This window comes from Phyllostomus hastatus, unplaced genomic scaffold, assembly GCF_019186645.2.
Source record: "Phyllostomus hastatus isolate PE091 unplaced genomic scaffold, TTU_PhHast_1.1 phas_contig_86, whole genome shotgun sequence".
Classification (NCBI taxonomy): domain Eukaryota; kingdom Metazoa; phylum Chordata; class Mammalia; order Chiroptera; family Phyllostomidae; genus Phyllostomus; species Phyllostomus hastatus.
The window spans coordinates 90207118-90224583 of record NW_025333977.1 but is presented as its reverse complement, the minus strand read 5'-3'; the positions used below and the strand labels follow the sequence as shown (position 1 = coordinate 90224583).

The 17466-nt window shown below is 50.2% G+C and overlaps 1 protein-coding gene across 2 annotated transcripts in view; it reads left to right on the top strand.

Moving 5' to 3' along the window:
• SEMA5B (semaphorin 5B) overlaps positions 1-17466 on the top strand; it is a 54092-nt gene that overhangs the window by 14952 nt on the left and 21674 nt on the right. For both annotated transcript variants that reach the window (XM_045851873.1, XM_045851872.1), the window contains exons 3-4: positions 4385-4484; positions 9162-9207. In XM_045851873.1, the coding sequence (XP_045707829.1) occupies positions 4385-4484; positions 9162-9207 (146 nt within the window). The remainder of the gene's footprint in view (positions 1-4384; positions 4485-9161; positions 9208-17466) is intronic.

The window sequence follows — 17466 nt, the reverse complement described above, 5'->3', positions numbered from 1 at the left end:
GGTCGAGGTACAGAGTGTTGGAGAGACTCGTCAGAGCCTCCTGACGCAGACCCCACGTTCCACACAGCCGGGCAAGACGGAGACTCGAGTGGGAAAGTAAATCCATGAGTCTGAGGCTGGCGTGGGATTTGGGGGCCAGGGGCCCGTATGAACAGGAGTTGGGGCTGTGAGGTGGGAGTCTGGGAGCGTTTAGAAGGGTGGGATTCCAAGCTGCGGCTGCTGGTGTCTCCAGTGCTGGGTGGGGGTGGGGGCGGGGGTTGGTTCCAGCTGTTTTCTCTGTGCTGTCTTGTTTGAGCTGGGATCCAGTCTTTGAAGGCTTAAGTGGATTACAGTAAATTAGCAGTGTCTTTAAGCCTACAGAACAAGCAAGCGCGCACTCCCTCAGACTTCTGATGGCCCCTGAAGTGCTGCTGGTGGCTGTCAGTGAGGGAGGGGAAGGACTAAGTGGGGGACAGGAGGAGCTGGGTTCTGAGGGCGGAGGGCTGTCCTCACACTGGGGGCTCCTGTGGCAGCTCCTAATGAAACATCTCTTCTCCGGGCTTCAACAGGGGCACTGCTGGCCAGGCTGATTCTGGGAGCAGGGCGATGGGATGGGAGCAGGGGAATCCCTACCCCCCAGCCCGGCTGGTCTGTGTTGGAGCAAAAGGGTGGGAGCGGGGGCGGTAGAGATGTGGGAGATGGGCCCCTTCGGTGCCTGGCTTCCCTGGCACCACTTTTGATCTTCATGTGTAAATGACTTGACTTGCCACCACGCCACACCCCTTTCAGAAGGAAGGAATGAGGCTCAGGTTGACACACGGGGTACACACAGTGTTGCTGAGGAATTCCCTTACATCTGGGCAAGAGGAGATGGTCTGTCATCTTAGGCTGTGGGTCCCGGAGAGTGGCTTTCCTCCCCAGCCCTCCTGGCCTAAACCGATTTACCTCCTTTCCCCTTCTGACAGCTTTGGGTTTTCCTATCCATTCACTAAATTTTTTATCAGGTCTTGCTTGATGCCAGCCACAGAGCTGCACCCTGCGGGGCCTCAGAGGTGAATAAGAGTTTTTGAGGGTTTTTGTTTGAACACTCAAGAATTGTATTGTTCCTTAAATGTCGCTCCCTGGGCTCCCCAGTGTGGTGGTTGGTCCCAGACCAGGACCAGTCAGTCCTGCAGACCCCCACATCCTTTCGCGTGGCTGAGTACACGCTAGGGACTCAGTGCATGCCAGGTGATGGACTGTCTTCCGAGTGACACTGTGTTCTGGAGAAGTTGCCATAATCCAGCCCAGCACCGACCCCACAGCTTCCAGGACCCCCTCTTATGTTGCGCTTTACTTCTGACCAGCCTGGAGGTTCCCAGCCCCACAGTTATGCATTTCTTTCTCCCCTGGCCTCTGACTGATCTGTGAATAACCCCTAAATGCCCTAGAGGAGCTGGCAGTTGCAGAATCTGACATTTTCCTGTTTCATGAGATTAAATGTTCTGCTCTGGGTTTATTTTAAGGGGACCCACATGTGTCTTTCTTTGGCCTGCGTGTTAGTCCTTTGGCCACAGCATGGCCTTTCCAGGCAGTAGGGAGCAGCCAATATGGAGTTAACACCGGCAGTGGTTAATCCACAAAGTGGGTAATTGAATTGACTATACATAATTAAAATCACAGGCGCATCACGGAGAATGTCATTTTTCTCTTAAAGACACTGTCCAAAGCCTTCGGTGCACACGGCGCTCAAGAACGTGCTTGGTGTTTTAAAGACAGCCTTCCCTCCGGTCCTCCTTGGCTGTTTAATCAGAGGAAGCTGGCTGCCTTCCCAAGAAGCTTCCCCCAGGATCACTGGGCTGCACATCTCTCCCTTCTCTCCCTTTCCCCTTTGCCCATGCTGGTCTCTTCTGCGTTAGGAGAAAGGGACAGCAGCTGCAAGGGGCCTCCACCCTCCACTCCCTTGACCCACCTCCTCCCCATTGTCAGCCTGGCTCCTGCCCTGTTCCTCTCCCTCCTCCCTCCTGCCCAAGGACCCACCTGAGCAAAGACTGAGCTGAGAAGTCCCTGGACGGAGTTTCTCCTGGTTTGCTGCAGACCGGTCATGCCACCTCTTCCCCTATTTGGCTGTCCACATCCAGAATACTTCTGTCGAAAGGGAAGAGAAAATTAAAGTGTGACCCAGTGGCTACTGTTGGGAAGAACCCAGTCTGATGGAGACAGGCAAGCCCTCCACACACCTCCCCCCAGAGAAAACACACTTGAGCACATTCAGAGTGACAAAGCATACAATGTGAATGGAACAGAAAGGGTAGAGAGAATGCAGAACAAAATAAGATTGGTTGGACAGGTAATAATCCAGGAAAGCTTCCTGGAGGAAGAGGACCCTTATCCTCTTCTGAGAGTGGCCCTGAGGTCAGCTAAAAACCCAGCACACCTGACTCCAGATTTACTCCTTATACTTATGTTGCACAAATGTCATTGCAACTACCTCACAGTTGTTACCAACCCGTAGTCACCTGCTGGGGGCAGAGGCAAACCCAAGGGGTTAGCTTTGCTTTGTTGCAGAATTTCTTTCTTCTTCTTCTTTTTTTAATTTTGCGTGTTACAATTTTCTGAAAAACATCCAACTTGCAAAACCTCCAGTTCTCCAGTGAGCGATTAAGTGTTTGCCTGTCGTGCAGAAATGAAGGGCTGCTTTTAGTCTGTAGTGGAGGGATAATGAGCGATGATTTATTTCCCCTGGATCACACACACATACATGCTCCTTTGGGCCTCCTGTGAGCCTGTTGCTAATGCACTGTGGGGAGGAAGCACAGGGCCTCACAACCTCCCCCTTTACCCCATCAGCCTGAATGTTCCTCTGCCTCCTCACTGGGCAGTTCCCTCCCATCCATGAGGCAGGGGTGAGGGGGAGCCATTAAGGGTCCGTGCACCAAGGCGGGAGAAACTGGTCTTCATGAGAGGGAAAGAGTCAGCTGAGCACCCTTCCCCAGGTGTACCCTCCCCACACCACTGCCCGTCCATCCAGAGGGCTGCACAGTCTCCTGTCTGCCCACTCAATGCCCATGAAAGATTTTGGCCTTGGCTGGGAAGACCTTTCCTTGGACACAGGGATGGACACTGACCACCCGCCATCTGTGGACCCTTGTCTGATAACCTGATTCTTCTAGTACAGGAGGAGCTGAGGCTTATTCACACGTTCATTCAAACTCAGCCAGGTGCTGGGAGGGGCCTGGACATCTGAGAAGCAAGACCTTCCCTGTCCCCCAGGACAAACCCCTGGGGTGGACACTCAGAGAGATGGGGGCAGCGATGGCAGTGCATTAGAGGTCCTTGGGAGCCCCTCACTCTGGCCTGGGGAATCAGGGAAGGTTTCTTGGAGGGGGTGGGGGTGGGGTGAACAGGAATCGTTCCACTGAGGGAGAACAGAAGTGCAACAGCGTGTGGGCTCTGGTGGGATAGATCTGGAGAAGTGCATGGTGTTCTAGCGTCGTGTGGCTGGGTTGGAGAGCGTAAGGAGGATGTGAAGGTGCAGTATTGCTCTTTCCTTGGGTCACTAAGTACTGAGCGTGCCAGGCATCTGACTTGGGAGGACAGGGGGGCCATAACTTGAAGGCCTTCACAGGAGTTGGGACCTTTTCTCTGAGCAAATGGGAGCCTTTTTGGTTCCGTTTTGTTTTAATTCTCACCTGAGGATATGTTTATTGATTTGAGAGATAGAAACCTCGATATGAGAGAGAAACATTGATTGGTTGCCTCCTGTATGTGCCCCAACCAGAGACCAAACCCTCAACGTAGATATGTGCCCTGATTGGAGATCAAACCCACACCCTTTTTTGGTGTATGGGATGACACTCCAACCGACTGAGCTACCTGGCCAGGGCGGAACTGGGAGTTTTAAAGGTCTCCAAGCTGGAGAGTGATGCAACCAGATTTACATTTTAGAAAGATAATTCTCTGTTGTTGCCTTGTGCATAATGGACTGGAAGGGCAGGAGTGGAAGCCGGGCCAGTCAGGAGGCTGCTGGCACCAGCTCAAGCAAGAGATGCTCGTGGCTTGGATTGGGGATGGGGTGCAGAGCACAAGACGGATGGATTTCAGAGACAGACAGTTGCATGTATACAGTCAGGATTTGCTAGAGGGTTTGATGCAGCTGGTGAGGGACTGAGGGAATCAAGGTGATTACAAGTCTCCCTTTGTGCAGCTGGGGGGCAGGTGGAGCCCTTTTCTGAGCTAGGGAACACAGCAGGAACAGTGACAGCACCCCCAGTGCCCACCCCCAGCTGGTGCTCACAGGTCTCCTGGCGCCTCGTGGCGCCCTAACTCTACCCTGACCTCAGCCCTTCCATTCTCCGGTCCAATGCTTGGGCAGCTGGGAGCCCCTGGTCCAATGGTGACTGAATGTTTGCTCTCGCTCCCCCAGACCTGAAGCCCTGGGTCTCTAACTTCACCTACCCTGGAGTGCGAGATTTCTCCCAACTTGCTCTGGATCCCTCCCGGAACCAGCTCATCGTGGGAGCCAGGTAAGGAAGGGCAGGAGGGTTGGGGCCGGGAGTGCGGGTGCTTAGAAGTGGGTGGAGGAAACACTATTTGGGATTTGGGATGAGCCTACTGTGGGCATCCCTGCGTCCTGGGCCCCGATGCTCTCTGCCCAGCTCTCCCTCTCTGTGTCGGAATGTCTGTCTCTCGAAGAAGGAAGTATTTGGGGTTGGGATCTAGATCTCCAGATCTCAGCAATCCACGTACCTCGGTGGCTGGCAGTGGTTGAGAGCAGGAATACCTGCCTGCAGGCCACCTCCTGCACCCTGTCCCTGCCACGCTGCCAGGACCAGCTAGCTGGTGTTGTCCCCGGGAGCTCTGGGCAGAGAAGGTGCCCAGGAGCCCCCTGCTGGCCAATTTGCCACCTGCACTTGGGACATGTGGACACAGGCCCTGTGCTTCTTTTATGCAGGACCTTGCTTCCCCGTTACCTGGCCTCCTTTAGTCCCACTGCCCAGGTCCAGTATCCGAAGGGTAAGACACTCTAGAGAGGGCTTGTGGAGACTTTTGGAATGGAATGGGAGGAAATAATTCTCACAAAATCATAGACCATCAGCTCTGATAGGGACAGGGGTTTGGAGGTGGTCGATTCCAGTGGGTCTCAAAGAGTGGACCAGCCACACAAGCAGTACCCAGGAACTTGTTAGACATGCAAGTCCTTGGGCTCCATCCCAGACCTGCTGAATCAGAAACTCTGGGGGCGGGCCCGGCAACCTGTATCTCGGCAGCCCCTCCAGGTGAGTCTGATGCTCACTCAGGTTTGAAAAGCACTGCTCCAACCCCACTGCCTTTGATTTAAACATGAAGAGGTGGAGACAGCCCTGAAGAGGGGGTGGTGACCTTCTGAAGGTAACCTAGCCAGATGTTGACAGTTATGGGGACTACAACCCAGGTCTCCCAACCCAGGGCTAGAATTTGGTCTGCCAGCCCGTGTCGCCGCCTGCTACTGCAGTGGTGCTTCTCAGGTGCTCTCTGCCCCAGAGGTCCTGATGCTGCCGGTCTGGGTGGGGGGCGGTGGTGATCACCAGGTTGGGCACCCCCAGGGCACACTAGGTAGCTGACCATCCTTGGCCTCTGGGCTTTCCCGAGTGTCCCCACCCCCTTATTATCACATGATGACCAGGAGGCTAGTCAAGGACAGAGCTCTGGACCAGGAGCAGATGAGCTGCATTCTCGGCCTGGGTGATCTTCACTTTCGAGCCTCAGGTCTGGGTTACAGTCTCTGTGCGGCCAACCTCTCAGGGCTGTGGCGACACTGGGCTGAAAGCATTTTACTTTTACTTTTTACTTTTAAGTTAACTAATTACATTGCATCACGACATGTGTTCTGGTGTAACATTCAGAGCGTACAAAGTGCGATAGTATACAGTGAGAAGCAGGGCCCCTCCTCAGAGCCGCGCCCGCGGTGAGCTCGTGTGTCCTCCCAGGGGTGATCTGTGCCTATACTAGTCTGCCAGGGTGTGAACGTAATTTCCCTGCTAAGAGAATAATTCTTATTTTTTATTTTAAGATTAATGTGACTTACACGCATTTGTAAGAAATAACACAGAGACCCATATACCTTCCACTCAGTCTCCCTTAACAGTAACATCTTGTGCAACGATAGTGCGACATCACAGTCACAAGGCTGCCATTAGTAAGACCCTCTCACCGTATTCAGACTCCAGCCATTTTGCCTGCACACTTTAAAAACCCTGATGTCTGGCTCTGAACCTGGTGGAAACGTTTTAAAAGCTTCCCTTCCCACTGCGCCTGCCTTGTGCTCAGCACCCTTCTGCACGCCCTGTATGCGGTGAGGCATATAGAGCGTGTCATCATCCAGACACGCGATAAATTATCCAACCTTCCCCATAATCCCAGGAGCTGGGTTCTGTGAGTAGCCCCGTTGTGTGGACCAGGAAACCGATGCTCAGAAGGCCAGGTCCCCTGCCTGTGGTCACACTGGCTCTTCCTGACCCGATCCAGGGCTTCCCCCACACGGTGGACACAATCCTTTGCCTGGGTCCTTGAGCCCGGCTCTGCTCTTGCGGAACATGGAGAATATCCCCGGACTTGGCCCCTGGTACCTCTCGCAGCAAACAGAGTGGGTCCTCAGCTTCTTCCTTCTCCCCCTTTCTCTAGGTCATGTTTCTTCCTCCTCCTCTGCCTGTCAGGTTTCCTCCTTCTTTCTGGTCCCCTGGGCCTCCGGATTTCAGGCGATGGACATTTTTTGTTCATTTACACCCCTGCCTTGTTTCCTAAGGGACTCAGGGTGGGCCAGGCTACAGAGTTTTCTCTCTGTTCTCACCTCCCAGAAGAGCAGACTGTGATGTTGTGATGAATGATTTCTGATGGGATAAAAATGGGGAAAAAAAAGTGATGCAATGTTTCCCCTAATTCTTTAAAGCTGTGACCAGATGCCTGTGTTACCTGAGCAGACAGCTGGGGCAGAGCCGTCAGTCCCCCGGCCAGTAGGGTGGGGGTGGGGAAGCTCTTCCGGGCAGGGGACTAAGGAGGGACAGCAGGAGCCTGGAGCCAAGGTCACCTGGTGAGGCCTGCCAGGACAGTGTAGCAGCTGAGTGGGGCCTGGGCCAGGAGCCAGAACTGGAGAAGAGGAGTCCCCAGCTGGAGGTATCTCCTTCAGGGCCCGGGCCTCATCTGGCAGGGGCCCTCCTCATTCTGGCTCACACCACAACCTTTCCCCTCATTTCTCTTCTCAGCTTAGCTGAGGTAGGCCAGAACTTTCTAAAGCAATTATTTCTAAAAGCCTCAGGAATGAAAAGAGGAATAACCAAAGGAAGATGTAAGAAGGAAAGAAAACTCTTAGGGAAAACCAAAATTTTACATCTGCTTGATATTAATAAAGCATTTTAACGTGCACCATTCCCCTCTCTCCACCGCACTGTGAAAGGGGAAAGACAGGCATACCCACTGTACAGAGGCAGACACTGAGGTGCTCAGATGGCCTCTAGCAACTGGAGTTCTCCCTGTCTCTGCTGCAGGCTCCACTCTGTGAACCCCAATGACCGTCACAAGGCACTCTGACCAGGGGTCCTGCTCCCCTCGCACCCATGCGCAAGTGCAATTTCTGCAGCACCCGACACTATGAGTGTTTGATGGGGAGCTAATAGTAGTGGTAGCATGTCATCATTGTTACTATTTAAAGGTTTGCTTTAAATTAAGACTAACTTTTTAGAGCAGTTTTGGTTCCCAGCTAAATTAATAGGAAGGCAGAGAAAATTCCCATATAGCCCCTGCCCAACATGTGAAATCTCCCCCCCTGGAGCGGCACATTTGTTACAACGGATGAACCTACATCAATACATCATTATCTCCCCAAGTCTACAGAGCATGTTATGGTTCGCTGTTGGTGGTATACGCCCTATGTATTTGGATTGATGTGTAATGACATATACCCATTATTACGGTGCCACACAGAGCAGGGTTACTGCCCTGAAAACCCTCTGTGCTCTGCCTGTTCGTCCACTCCCTGCCCGCCTCCACCCCTGAGCGACCATGGATCCTTTCGCTGTCTCATGGTTGTGGGTGTTCCAGAATGTCATATAATTGGAATCATACAGTACGTAGTCTCTTCAGATGGACTTCTTTCACTTGGCAATATGCACTTGAGGTCCTTCTACGCCTTTTTATGGCTGCATAGCTCATTTCCTTTTAGCACTCAATAATATTCCTCTGTCTGGATGGACCGCAGATTATTTATCTAGTCACCTACTAAAAGACATCTTGGCTGCTTCTAAGTTTTGGCAATTATGAATAAACTGTGGGTTTTTGTGTGGACATAAGTTTCCTTAAGTTTTGTTAAAATAGTGATTTGAGAGAGAGAGAAATATTGATTTGTTGTTCCACTTATTTCTGCATTCATTGGTTGATTCTTGTACACACCCTGACCAGGATTGAACCCACAAACCTTGGCATGTCAGGATGATGTCAAACCAGCTGAGCTACCTGGCCAGGGCTTGAACAGCAGGCTAATATAATGAAAATGGTGTTTAAGGAATTTGAGTCTCATATCCTTGTGCTGGCTAGACTATGGGGTAGAGGAATCACGAAGGAGCAGAGGGGACGATTTGGGCAAGAAGGGACAGGGTGGTCCAGGGAGGTAGCTGTGGAAAAGTCAGCTCCAGAGTCACTGACGGCAGAAAGGACTGCAGGGCCTGAGGGAGCAGACAGAATTCCTGGGGCCTGTGGTGTGGGGCCAGGAAAGATGGCCAGCCTGCCTGAGGAGGGGAGTGAGTCAGGGAGGTGGGTGAGAGAAGAAGGAAGATGGCCTGTCTGGGTCCCTTTAAGAGCTCCAGGAGGCTTCAAGTTTAACAGAAACAGGCCCACGGTTGGGAAAGTGGTGACGGTTCCTCCCTGGACCTGCCAGGATGGCCAGAAGCCTGGGCTTTAGGCATAGACAACTCTGAGTTTTAACTCCTCCATGGGCCATTTTCCAGCCTGTTTCTTCATCTGTGAAATGGAATTTTTTCACTCTGCTCCTAGGGCTGCAGTGGAGATTTAATGAGCTAAGTGAGGCAAAGCTCTCCTTGGGGGTCAGCTTACCGAAAACCCTCTGCAATTGGCACCCAGTCCTGGCGCCCCGGGGGGCAGGAGCCAGCTGCTTGCTAGGGACCTGCCTGCAAAACCAGCTGAACTTACGATTTCCATTTCTGTTTTCACAGGAACTACCTCTTCAGACTCAGCCTTGCCAATGTCTCCCTCCTTCAGGTACCTTTGCTTCCCTTCTCTTCCCCATAATTTCCCTGGTATTGGGGAGCTCGGTTGGGGCAGCGCAAGGAGCGCAGCTTGAAAGTTGAATCCCCGAGGTTGGAAAGAGGAGCCCCAGGCTCCTTTCACTGGCCACGGACTCTCACTTCTATGGAGGTCACTGCTGGGAAGACATTTGGGTGTGAGGGTGAGGTCACATAAACATGGACACACACACAGGATGCTCTTCCTCATTGTGCGAAGGAGCTGCCCAGGAGGGGAGGAAAAGAGCACCAGAGCTAGGGTGACCAACGACCTGCTTGCCTGGGACTGCACAGCCTCAGGACGCAGGACTTCAGTGCTAAAACCAGGACAGTACTGGGAAAATTGGAGTGGCTGGGCATTCTAAGTCCAGCGCCTAAATCCACAGGAGGGTCTCTGAGTTTGGGTCTCAAGGGACAGGGTGTCCCTGGTTCCTTTCTTAGGCTGGCCTGAGTGAGTGATCCCCTTCTCACTCAGCATTTCCACTAAGCTGTAATTTATTTATTATCTGCTGCCAAGAAGGACTCCCCAAGCACAATTCCCTAAGTGCTCTGGGCGGTACTTTAATGGGACTTCTTGATCCAGAATGTTTATCTCAGATTGAGAAACAGTTGCCGCACCATCTCTGCAGAGGCTGAACATTCTAGAGAGAGGAAGGCCATCTCTTCTTCAGTGAGGGGGGAGCCCCCGTCCTTGTGTCTGGGAGGCTCGCTGCTCCCCCAGCCACCAAGTGTTCATTGAGCACCCATTGTGTATCCGAACTGAGCCAAGGGCAGAGGGGCAGTGAGACGAGCAGAGTCTCCAGCCTGTAGGTCTCACCGGCAAAGATGACGAGGGATACACATAACAAACTAGAGAGCGGTACGAGTGCTAGTCAGACACTGGGCTGTTGGGTGCGCAGTTTCACCGCAAGGCCTGTTGGGGAAGGTGAGTTGTCCTTGGTGAACTGGTGTGACATTCTGGTCTACCTTCTTCTAGCTTCTCCTGGGTCTGCACCCCAGGGCCATTGCAGCTGGCTTCCAGAGGGGAGGTTTAAGTGGGCAGGAAAGGTGTGCCCATGAGGAGAAACTCGAACAATTTGAAAGGAGATGCCATCCACCCACTTATTGATCTGTCTACCCTTCTGTCCATACCCTGACCCGCCAACTCGCCTACCCACCTGTCTAACCACCCCCCATAAACATGACTGAATACCTGCTAAAGCCCAGGTCCAGTCCTAGGCAGGAAACCAGGCACTTAAGATCCAAAGGTGAGTCAGGCTCCATCCCTTGCCTCAAGGAACAAGCATGTGGGAGACCATAAATGATCCCCTTTCCTGGGTGGGATCCCGGAGCCTGGGCTGGAGCAAGGCAGAGGAGGCCCCAGAGGCAGCATCCCACGGCCTGCCAGCTCAGTCGCAAGCAGCCCAGCCAGAGCCCAGTTTTCTCGTGGTGTCCACAGAACATGACGTGAAGATGTCAGACCCAGGAGGTCAGGGTCTGGGGGAAGCTGGTGTGGAGGCAATTCACAGCGGCTGGGAGGAAGTGGGTCCAGTGGGGCGCTTCCCTGAGCTCAGGTGGCAGCTTTTTGTTTGGTTCCCATGATCTGCAAAGGAAGTTCTCCTGGGAGGGGTAATGCAGCTAAAGGGGGAAGAGAGATAGGTGTGCAAAATGAATGCTTTGGGAAGGCCGCAGGGAGGGCTCTGTGTCAGGGGTGGTGGTGGGCCAGAGGCACGAGGAGCCCAATGGGGTCTGCAAAGCCTTCCCAGAGAGCTGCCCTTGAGCTGGAGCTTGAAGGGTGGGGGTGTGCCAGGCAGCTGCAGAGGAGACACGGACATGGGAAATAGTGGCAAGCACTGAGGGCCCGGTGTGGTGGGGTCACAGAGTATGGATGGGTTAGGGTGGGAGCTGAGGCCCGGGGAGGGAGAGGCCGCATTGCAGAGGGTCTTCATTGCTGAGCAGAGAGGTTCATATTTTACTTTGAAGGCATTGGGGGCTCTTTGAAGTGTGTTAAGCAGAGAAGTAGCATGAAGAGATTTGGTATTTTGATGGCCTGGCCCAGCTGCAGAAAATGCATTAGTGGAGGAGCCACTTAGGAGACAGCTGCAATGGTCCAGGCGAGCCCTGGGGAGAGCCGCACTCAGGCAGCAGAGTGGGGAGGGAGTGAAGGGAGAGGAAGAGGTCTTTAGGTGGCAATCACATAAGGTCCAGCACCAGACAGCACTAGGGAGCACAGGCCCACTATCTTTGGCAGGAAGGTGACCCCTGGGGTCAGGGAAGCTGGCAGCCCTGAAGGGCTTAGGAAGACTTGGCCCACAGTGGTGCCATCCAGGCCTCTGGCCTGCACGGGTCAGGGCGGGAACAGAGCTGGCCTGACTCTGGGCAGAGTGCTTCTCCCAGGCTGCCCACTGGGATCGCCAAGGAGCTATAAAAACACTGATACCCGAGTCCCAGCCTCAGCTATTCAGACTTAATCGGTCTGGGGTCTAGCCAGGCCCTGGGATTTTTAAAAACTCTCTGGTGATTCCCTGTGCAGCCGAATTTAGGAGCCACTGCTCTAGGATGTCAAGAAGGCCTTTTCTGTGGATGCTTCCCAACTGGTTTGGCGTGCCCAGGTGTCCTTGACAGCTGGCCCTCGTTTCTGGGTCTCCGCCTTACCAGATGTTAGGACTCTCCCGCTTGACAACAAGGCCTGGCGTTTGGTTCCTCCAACTCCGTGCAGATCTCAGCCATGGGAAGATATCTTAGAGGAGCCGCCCAGCTCGAGCTTGGGCCAGGGGCTCAGCGTCACGGAGTTCTCTGAAGGACTGCAAATCAGCCACCAGCACACCAGGAATTTGTTTTACCACGTTTTCATGTTGTCTCTTTGGGGCCTGGTCTCTGGAGTTCAGACTATCTCTTTGCGTTGAAACAAAGGAGAGAAAAAAAAAAACACACACTGCATGTCCCTGTGCCTGCCCTAGCGGGCTGAGCAGAGAGAGTGAGAGGGAAGTGGGAGGGGGCTGTCCAGGATTCCCTCCAATGGGCTTGCAGTAGACCTCAGCCTCTGGTCCTCATAAAAGGACTTCTGATCATAAAAGCCTGACTTCGGTGTGCATTCTTCCATTGCCATATCTGAGGCTTCCGGTCCCTGCTTATAAACTGTCAGTCCTCGACATCTGCTATCACAAGTGGCTCACAGAAAACAGTGCTAAAAATGAGCCTACCGCTCTGCCGCTCCCCTGTCAGGAGGAGGCAGAGCCCCACCCCCAACCCCACTGGCTTTCCTCTCCACCCAGCCTGAGGGTAGGATGGCTGTAAAGTAACTCCATTACAGCCCCATCCTCCCCTGTGGCCCCGGGGTACGATTTAACCAAACTTAAAACTCAGTGCTTCATCGATGGTTTAAATAATTAATATCCCTTAAAGAAAAATCTATATGCAAATACTTCGTGCAACCCAGTGTCCATTAAAAGGACTTCTGAGTACCTAACCCTTATTAAACAGTTTACGTAAACTACTGTTCCTTAAGGGAAATCGAAATACTCAGTCTCCTGGTTCTCCAAGCACTGACTGACTGGAGGGGAGATGGGGGGAGGGGCAGAGAGTGTACACATGTGGAGGGGACTCAAAATCAAGTCAGCTCACCTGTGATGGTTATTTATCAGTGTAACTTAATAAACTGGCTTTGGGGAAGAAAAGGTGGCAAATGGTCAACAGTGTCAGGGGGCAGGGTGCTGCCTTATGATGAGCTAAGCTGGATTTGACCATTGGCAGCTGATGAGCAACTGGCGGATGACGTGGCTGGAGGTCTAGTTGCAATGGGTTTCTGATCCTGAGCTGCCCGATGCCCTGCGAGGGCAGAAATGGGGACTGACATGCACATGCGGAAGAGAAAGCATCTGAGGCTTTGTCTGGGCCTGGGCAGGCGGTGCAGCTGATCTGAGCTCTCTGCTGGTTATCCCTACATTCTCCGAGCTAGTCCGGCAGCTCTAGAGTTGTTTGAAGTCTAAACTCTGCTGAACTGTGGTGGACTTAATGCTCAGAAGATGTTTTAATGTTCGACCATTGCTGCTGGTGTCCAGGGGAGTTGCTGAGTCTACAAGGAGATGACTCATTTTCTAGTGTCTCACCTGCCTTCTCCCAGAGCTGAAAACCATGCAGTCACTGTCCTAGAATAAAGCATTGTGTGTGGCAGGTTGGTCATACGTGTCTATCTTGACTTCTTCAAAAATTCCACCAAAGGGCAGTGAAAAAATTTAAAAGGCACAGATGCACAAGGACAGAACAAAAATGATGTCAGTGGACAACAGATTAAACACATTCTGGGGAGCTGAAGAGCAGATGGAGAAATCACAACTGATTTGACAGAGCAGGACAGTTTCAGGCGGGCTATGGCAGAGGAACACACCCATGCCCGGGAGGCTCAGAAATGGGTGTCAGATATTGTGGAGTGAGGCTGAGGTGCAAGCCTAAAAGGGGAAAATGGCTGAAATGCTCTAAATTGAAAGGTTGGAACCCAGATCTCCTGTCCCATCCCGCACAACTACCCCTTCCTCCATTTTACCCCTCCCCTGACAAAGAGAGATGAAGACTCTTTCTCTAGAGACCCAATGAGCGAGACTCTAAATTTAGACCCTCCAGGGAAGGTGAGGAGGACATAGTGGGGTTTGAGGCTAGAACACTGTTTCTCTTCTTTCTCTCTGCCCAGTTCATTCATTGGGTAAGCCTGGTTGTGTGCTACAGATAGCTCCCACAGTCTGGATTTGCTGATTGCAGTCCAAGTGGTATAGCTTAACACCTTCCCCAATTCTCTGTGTCATCTGTAAATTGATTGTTAGATCTAAAGACTTTACTCCATGTAGATTCCAGAAATATTACTTTATAGATGCTGTTGAATACTTTTTTTTAGAATGGTATCTGATTTTCTCTTTTTTTTCTTATGTTAGCAGCTATTGATGATTGCTTCCTGGATCCATGAATTCTTAAGGTGTTATAATGTACTGCTGGACCACTTCTGCAAAGAGAACCTTCTCTTCCTCTACTAAAAGGTTCCTCAATGATACAGTCATATAGGAAAAGCACATGGTTGATACTTTGTCTTTATTTATCCATTTTCAAATAATCAGCTGGTTTGTTAGTATTTGTCAGTGGATATCAATTAATTTTATTCTTTTTTTGTTATTACAGTTCATGCCTTTAAATATTGTGATCTACCCATTGCAGTTATCTTTCATGGCTACCCCATCTTCTGCCAGTAGGGGACTGCTTCAGGTTGGGTCCTTTGGCGTGAACAATGGCTTTGATTGCATCCTCGCTATGTGTAAGGAAATGTTTCAGGCGCACCTTGTACATTTCCTAAACGCAGACCTGGAATCAGTCTTTTCTCTAAGAAGACTTGGTTCCTTTCAGTGGCAAATAGTGATTTATTTCTTTGTATATTGGATTGATTATGCTATTACAGTTGTCCCATTTTTTTCTCCTCTTTATTCCCCTCTGCTCTGCACCACCCCTCCAACCAGCATTCACCACCTTAATTCATGTTCACGGGTTGTACATAAAAGTTCTTCAGTTTCTCCATTTCCTATACTATTCTTAACCTCCCCCTGTCTATTTTGTACCTACCATTTATGCTTCTTATTCCCTGTACCTCTTCCCCCGTTCTCCCTGTCCCCCACCTCACTGATAACCCTCCATGTGATCTCCATTTCTGTGATTCTGTTCCTGTTCTAGTTGTTTACTTAGTTTTTGTTTTTGTTGTTTTTAGGTTTAGTTGTTGATAGTTGTGAGTTTGTTATCATTTTACTGTTCTTATTTTTGATGATCTCCTTTTTCTTAGATAAGTCCCTTTAACATTTCATATAATAAGGGCTTGGTGATGATGAACTCCTTAAACTTGACCTTATCTGCACTTTGTCTGTCCTTCCATTCTAAATGATAGCTTTGCTGGATAGAGTAATCTTGGATGTAAGTCCTTGCCTTTCATGACTTGGAAGACTTCTTTCCAGCCCCTTCTTGCCTATAAGGTTTCTTTTGAGAAATCAGCTGATAGTCTTATGGGCACTCCTTTGTAGGCAACTGTCTCCTTTTCTCTTGCTGGTTTTAAGATTTCTCTCCTTATCTTTTATTCTAAGAATTTATTTTTAGGCAGAGGGGAAGGGAGGGAGAGAGACAGGGAGAGAAACATCAGTGTGTGGTTGCCTCTCACATGCCCTCTACTGGGGAACTGGCCCACAACCCAGGCATGTGCCCTGACTAGGCATCGAACCTGTGACCTTTTGGTTTGCAGGCCAGTATTCAATCCACTGAACCACACCAGCTAGAGCTCTCTTCTTATCTTTAATCTTGGGTAATGTGATTGTGATGTGCCTTGGTGTGTGCTTCCTTGGGTCCAACTTCTTTGGGACTCTCAGAGCTTCCTGGACTTCCTGGGAGTTTATTTCCTTTGCAAGATTGGGGAAGTTCTCCTTCATTATTTTTTCAAGGAAGTTTTCAATTTCTGGCTCTTCCTCTTTTCCTTCTGCACCCCTATGATTTGGATGTTGGAATGTTTAAAGTTATCCCATGAGGCTCCTAAGCCTCTCCTTATTTTTTTGAATTCTTGTTTCTTCATTCTGTTCTGGTTGAATGTTTATTTCTTCCTTCTGCTCCAAATCATTGATTTGAGTTCCAGTTTTCTTCCCTTCACTGTTGGCTCCATGTATATTTTTCTTTATTTCACTTTTCATAGCCTTCACTTCTTGTATTTTGAGACCATACTGAGTCATTTCTGTGAGCATCCTGATTACCAGTGCTTTGAACTCTGCATCTGATAGGTTGGCTATCTTTTCATTGCTTAGTTTTATTTTTGGAGTTTTGATCTGTTCTTTCATTTGGGCCATATTTCTTTGTCTTGGCACACCTGTTACATTGTAAAGGGCAGAGCCTTAGGTATTTGCCAGGGCCAGGCAACCAACATCACAGCATTGTGGACCTGTACATAGGTGAGAGGTCTAAGAAGGAACAATGCTGCTTACTCAGCTCTCAGCCAGCTTTCAGTCACGTCCTCCACTACCCACAAGCAAATTGGGCCCTTCTGGTGCTGATTCCTGGGTGGGTTGGTTTGTGTACATTCTAGAAACCTGTGGGTCTCTCCAGCGAATGCTCTTGTAAGTCTAAGAGTTTCTCCCACTGCCACAACCCCCCAGGTTTTTTCAGCCAGAGGTTTCAAGGCTTTATTTCTCTGCACTGGAACCCTGGGTGGCACTGTCTGTCTCGCTCCCTAGTTGTTCCTCCCTGTTTATCTTCATGTAAATGTGGAACTGCCCAGTTCACCAGCCGCTGCCTCGCCCAGTCCTCCAGCCACCACCTTCCAGTCCTCTCTGCTCTGGCTGCTCATCTCCATCCCTCTTACCACTCTGGGTGAATGTTTCTTCTTTAATTCCTTGGCTGTCAGACTTCCATACAGTTCAATTTTCTGGCGGTTCTGGTCATTTTTTGTTTTTAAATTTGCTGTTGTCCTTCTTTTGGTTGTGCAAGGAGGCAAAGTGTATCTACCTATGCCTCCATGTTGGCCGGAACTGATTGACTTTTAAATATAAACAAATAGCCAAAAACCACCAGACATTTGAGGAAAGCCTATAAAGTGAAACAGAAAGATCAAAACAAACAAGCAAACAGACGAAGAAAGCTGTAAAAAGTAGGACCAATGCAAGAAATAAAACATTTAAAAATTAAGTAGAAAAAGAGTGACTCTGCCAAGATATAAAAATATATTTTGTTTATAAAACAATAAATTAAAAATATGGAAATTCATAATGTGATTGTAGAAATAAAATTTGAATTGAGGCAGTAAAGTTGAAGAAAATCTCCCAGAAATTAGAACAACAACAACAAAAGAAATGAAAAACAGGTGAGAAATAACAGAAAACTAGATGGTCAGTGCACAAGGGCCGACAGTGGGCTGGATTAACAAGATTCAAAAAGAGAGAATGGAGAAAAAAATGAGGAAGAAATTACATACAAAATAACAAGAAAATTTTCAAAATGGAGGATGGGTCTTCACACTGGAAGAGCTCTCTGAGTCCCCAAAAGAGACATGCACTGAGGCAACTCAGTGTGAAATTCAGGCTTGGCTATTACAGAGAAGATGCCGAAAGCTCCTAGAGCCTAAAGGAAATGGTCTCTACCGAAGACTGGGAGTGAGGGTTACAGCAGACCTCTGATAGAGCCCTGGAATCCAGAAGCCAGTGGAGGAATAAATGCCTTTAAAATTCTGAGTGAAAAATTATTTTCAGCCTAA